Consider the following 5,325-nt stretch of genomic DNA (forward strand, 5'->3'; position numbering starts at 1 on the left):
CAATGAGCAGATTGCACGTCTATTGCGAGAAGAAGAAATCAAGTGGTATCGAAGATCAGGTGCCCAATTCATTTTGGAGGGAGACAACAATACACGATATTTCCAAATGGTCGCCAATGGGCGGCATAGGAAGAAGTGTATTTTTAGCCTCCAACAGGATGAGGGACGGATCGAGGGTCAGGCAGAGCTCAAGCGTTATATAACCAAATACTACAAGTGTCTGTTTGCGGCTCCAGAGGAAGGGAACTTCACTCTAGATGAGACTCGAACAGATGCCATTTCACAAGTCACAGAAGAAGAGAATGATATCCCGACGACACCTTACTTTCAAGAGGAGGTGCGAGCTGTGGTGTTCCAAATGGAACATAACAAAGCTCCAGGCCCTGATGGTTTCCCCGCGGAGTTCTATCAGAACTTCTGGGATGTCATCAAGACTGACCTAATGGAGTTGTTCAATTTTTTTCATGCCGGCCAACTAGACCTATCTAGGCTTAATTTTGGCGAGATTGTTTTGTTGCCAAAGACTAAGGAGGCTGAAGAGATTCAATAGTTCAGACCGATCTGCCTCCTTAATGTCAGCTTCAAAATCTTCACCAAAGTTGCGACTAATAGGCTCAACGCGGTCGCCGATCATGTTGTTCAGCCATCCCAAACGGCTTTCATGCAAGGACGAAATATACTTGATGGAATAGTAATCCTTCACGAGACCGTCCATGAGATGCACCGGAAGAACATGAGTGGAGTAGTATTTAAAATTGACTTTGAAAAGGCATACGACAAAGTCAAATGGTCATTTCTCCAACAGACCCTAAGAATGAAAGGTTTCTCAGATAAATGGCGCGACTGGGTCCAAAATTTCGTTACTGGAGGTAGTGTGGCTATAAAAGTCAATGATGATGTAGGTCATTACTTCCAGTCGAAAAAGGGATTACGACAGGGTGACCCAGTGTCTCCAATCTTATTTAACATTGTCACTGACATGTTGGCTACTTTGATCAAACGCGCCAAACAAGACGGTCAAATTGCAGGAGTAGTGCCACATCTTGTGGATGGCGGACTCTCTATCTTGCAATATGCCAATGATACAATTCTTTTTATGGAACACGACCTAGATAAGGCTAAAAATATGAAACTATTGCTTTCAGCTTTTGAGCAAATGTCAGGTCTGAAAATTAACTTCCATAAAAGTGAATTGTTCTATTTCGGAGAAGCCAAGGAGGCGGCTGCACAATATGCTGACTTGTTCGGTTGTGCACAAGGACAATTCCTGATTAAATATTTGGGAATTCTGATTCATTATCGGCGTCTCACTAATGCGGAGTGGAAACATGTTGAAGAGCGATTGGAGAAACGGTTGAGCAGTTGGAAAGGCAAGTTGCTCTCCGTTGGAGGGCGACTAGTTTTGATCAATTCTGTTCTCACAAACATGGTTCTCTACATGCTCTCATTTTTCCAAATTCCCAAAGGGGTTCTGCAAAGATTGGATTACTTCAAATTCAGATTCTTTTGGCAAGGAGATAGTGAAAATAAAAAGTATAGGCTAACCAAATGGAGTGTGGTTTGTCGACCAAAAGACCAGGGAGGTTTAGGTGTTCAGGACCTCCAGGTTAAGAATGATGTCTTGCTTAGTAAATGGCTGTTCAAGCTACTTACCGAGGATGGTGTTTGACAAACCCTGTTGTGTAATAAGTATCTAGGCCAAAAAGCGTTGTCCCAGGAATATTGGAAACCTGGTGACTCACATTTTTGGTCTGGTCTGATGGAGGTAAAGAAACATCTATTCCGCTTTGGATCATTCGCGATAAAGGACGGCTTCGAGATATGTTTTTGGGAGGACATGTGGCTAGAAAACACCACTCTTCAGGAACAGTATCCGGCCTTGTACCGAATTGTACGCGATAAAAATGATACTCTTGCGCACGTGCTCAGCTCCTCCCGGCCGAATGTATCATTTAGGAGGGATTTGATTGGCCTCCGCCTTGCGTCATGGCAACATCTTCTATCCCGTTTGGATTCGGTTAACTTGACACAAGGGAGGGATGTGTTTCGCTAGAATCTCACTACATCTGGGTCCTACACAGTTGACTCTATGTACCGTGCACTCTCGCACTCAGAGGTTCCATTGAATAATAATAAACTAATATGGAAATCAAAGATGCCATTAAAAATAAGATTTTCATGTGGTATCTTCGGAGAGGAGTTGTGCTAACAAAAGACAACCTCGCTCGACACAACTGGCAAGGAAGTAAGAAGTGTAGCTTTTATACTCATGACGAGACAATTAAACACCTCTTCTTTCAGTGCAAGTCCGCGCGTTCTACATAGTCAGTCATCCAAATAGCGTCCAATTTGTATCCACCAACAAGTGTTGCCAGTATATATGGTCACTGGCTTGATGGAATACTAAATACTTTTAGTACGCTAATACGGGTGGGAGCGTCTGCCTTATTATGGTCGCTTTGGCTATGTAGAAACGATTGTGTTTTTAATGGCAAAACCTCTTCTTCTATGCAGGTTATTTACCGTTGTACGCACTGGCTTCGTATGTGGTCTACGCTACAACGAACGGAGTATCAATCGCTGTTCAAGGCGGTATGTATGTGGTTGGAGCGGGTGGCCAGGGAGTTTTTTACCCAACATGGGTGGCAACATAATCTCAGGATTGGTCCACCTCCTCCGTCGACATTGGCATAGTTTTGGACTCATATGGCTTTACTGTTGCCAACTTGTCGTTTTTTATACATACTTATAATCTCAGGATTGGTCCACCTCCTCTGTCGACATTGGCATAGTTTTGGACTCATATGGCTTTACTGTTGCCAACTAGTCGTTTTTTATACATACTTTGCTAGACTCTTTGTTAAGGCTATGTGCATCTTACCTATACAGAGGCCGGGTGTCGCTCATTATACTTTGTATCCACTTGATGCTACATTATGAGTTAATAAAAGCGTCCTTTATCGGAAAAGAGGGTGTGGCAAAGCTTAGCTAATCGATCTCACAAGAAAATGCGCTTCATTCAGAATTTCTTCAAATTTGACGACATCACTTCATGAGCAACAACTCATCAAAGGGGCTTCTGTCTTACATATTAGTGCATGCCAAGATGAGGCACGTCTTTCAATACCAAGACCACATGAATGCCCACAACCATTTTGCAGAAAATCACCACTGCGTTGAGAGCAACATGACTCCAGAAACATTTCTGAAAAGTGACTGGCCTCTGGTGACAACATGATCCAAAGAATATTGGACTGCAATTAGCCTCAAACATAACATGTTGCATTTTACCCCTTCATTACTGGAATTTTCTGTTAGATAGAGTACATGAGCAATCGGTTGAGCTTGTCGGCCAGAACAAAATTTCTGAAGAGACGAACAAGCCTATTGAAGGCCATATACAAGTAAAGCCCCTATGCCAGCGATGCCGATAACCAAACTGACTATCACCGTAAGAGGTGGCAGTGCACCGCCAATGGGCTTCCCAGACTCTACGTCGTATCTCGCGAATCGCTTTTTTGGCGCATTGCACTGGGGACAGCCATATTCATCAGGCTGAAAAAAAAAGTATATGAGAAAATCGGTCATAAGTCATCAGGCTGGCAAACTACAAATGAGCACATAAAGCTTATTGGTGCTAATGGAATTAAGGAAAAATATGTCTGATCTTACCTGTTCTTCAAAAGCCTTGGGTAGAAAGTATATGTATCCACAATCAAGGCAGATGTGTGTTGCTCTAGCCTGGAAAATTGAAGGTATATATTGAGTGAGGCCTATAAGAAGTCACACTGTAGCGACCAGGGACTATTTTGATCTTACCTTCTGTGAATCAGATAACTTCCGGCCAAACCGAGGGGGCGCCGGCCTCTTGGGCAGGCGCTTCACATCAATATCACCACCACCTCTGCCATGGAGCAAAATGAGAATCTTGTAAACTCCACCTTACAGGGAAATTCAGTTTCCTGAAATCCTGATATCTGAACAAAAGCTTCGGAGGCAGAAAATGAGGAGAAGAGGTGCATACCTGCTTACTACAAAGTATACAGAGTCTGGCTTTGCTTGGATGGCTGTCTTGGTGAATCCCAGCTTGTCTGCCGGCCACAATTCATCACCGAAGAAGCTGCTTGTGTAGAGCACTTGGTCGCCTGACTTGAGCCCTGCTCTTGCTGCATTCCCTCCGGACTCCACACCCTACCGTGATTAAATCACAAACCAGTCCGTTCCCTTTTAATCCCAGCTGCTAATTGCAATCCTTGTCGATTAAATTTCTATCTAGTTTAATTCAGTTTAACATTCATCATATTGTTTTTGTTTTTTCTTTCCTTTAAATAGTAAAGTATAAATAAAGTATATAAAAATAAGCAGCTAAATTGGGATCCGATATTTTCTGGAAGAGAAGCCAAGGTGGAGGAAAGGAGAGGAGGGCGGCTGGTAGTACTGACGGTGATGACGACGCCGCCGCCGGACTTCTGGCCAAGGGTGAGGCCGAGCGGCTTGTCGACCTCCACCTCGATGTTCTTGGCCGCGCCGGCGGTCTTGGCATTCACCTGCACCAGCCTTCGCCGCGCGCCGCCCCTGCGCAACCATCTGCTGTCCACCAAGGAAACCCCACGGAAGGCAGTTTTCTTCTGCACCATCACAGACGAGAGCATCAACAAGACAACACAAAGGATGAAAGAAACATCAAGAGGGAGAAAAAAAGAGCACCCACGGCTGGTGATGTTGAGAGGATGGAAGGAAGTGACGAGTGCTGAGCCCTGACGACGGAGCAGTGCTTGGATGAGGCCGACACGGAGGAGAGCGTGGCCGCCATGGTTCTGGGCTGGGAGGATGGCTGGTAGTGGTGTGAAGGAAGATGATGCGCGAAATTTGGATGGAGATGCTGTGGCTAAGACAAGAGTGATATTTGTGGCCTCAAAATCAGGAGCTCGTGTGGAAACCACAGTGAGCATGTGTTAGACTGTATTTACATGTGTATATTGTAACGTTGTATACCATCTCATTATATATATATATATATGTGATAGGCCACCCCTAGAGGGTTGTGCCGGTTCCCCCCAAAGCCTATTGTCTTACATGGTATCACGCTAGGTTACGTCCGCTTCCGCCTAAAAACCCTAAACCGCCACCGCCGCCGCCACCGCGCCCGCTGTCGCCGTCGCCCGACTGCTATGACGTCCGCCGCTGCGTCCGGCTCCACCGCCACCGGTTTTCTGCCGGCCTCCCTCGCGGCACTTCTCTCGAGGCCGCTGGATGCCGCCTCCCTTCAGGCGCCGACCGGGACACGGAGCGTCGGCTCCCTCTTCGCGCTCCCGCCGGCTACTA

General features: G+C 45.7%; 1 protein-coding gene across 1 annotated transcript; it reads right to left on the bottom strand.

Annotated features, from left to right (window-relative positions):
- Nucleotides 1-3,235: 3,235 nt before the first annotated feature.
- On the bottom strand, nucleotides 3,236-4,886 carry LOC119330297. Its single transcript, XM_037603403.1, has 6 exons — nucleotides 4,712-4,886; nucleotides 4,443-4,628; nucleotides 4,025-4,191; nucleotides 3,820-3,904; nucleotides 3,673-3,741; nucleotides 3,236-3,555 (listed from the first exon to the last, which is right to left on the bottom strand). Exons 1-6 carry the CDS (start codon nucleotides 4,811-4,813, stop codon nucleotides 3,385-3,387), a joined length of 780 nt encoding a protein of 259 aa, XP_037459300.1. The 5' UTR covers nucleotides 4,814-4,886; the 3' UTR covers nucleotides 3,236-3,384.
- Between the last annotated feature and the right edge of the window lie 439 nt (nucleotides 4,887-5,325).

This window comes from Triticum dicoccoides, chromosome 7A (assembly GCF_002162155.2).
Source record: "Triticum dicoccoides isolate Atlit2015 ecotype Zavitan chromosome 7A, WEW_v2.0, whole genome shotgun sequence".
Classification (NCBI taxonomy): domain Eukaryota; kingdom Viridiplantae; phylum Streptophyta; class Magnoliopsida; order Poales; family Poaceae; genus Triticum; species Triticum dicoccoides.

Coding starts and splice junctions, on each gene's coding strand:
- LOC119330297 (XM_037603403.1), bottom strand. CDS start 4,813: ATGGCGGCCACGCTCTCCTCCGTGTCGGCCTCATCCAAGCACTGCTCC. Junction 4,192..4,442: donor GCGGCGGCGTCGTCATCACC/GTCAGTACTACC, acceptor TAATCACGGTAG/GGTGTGGAGTCCGGAGGGAA. Junction 3,742..3,819: donor AGTTATCTGATTCACAGAAG/GTAAGATCAAAA, acceptor TCAATTTTCCAG/GCTAGAGCAACACACATCTG.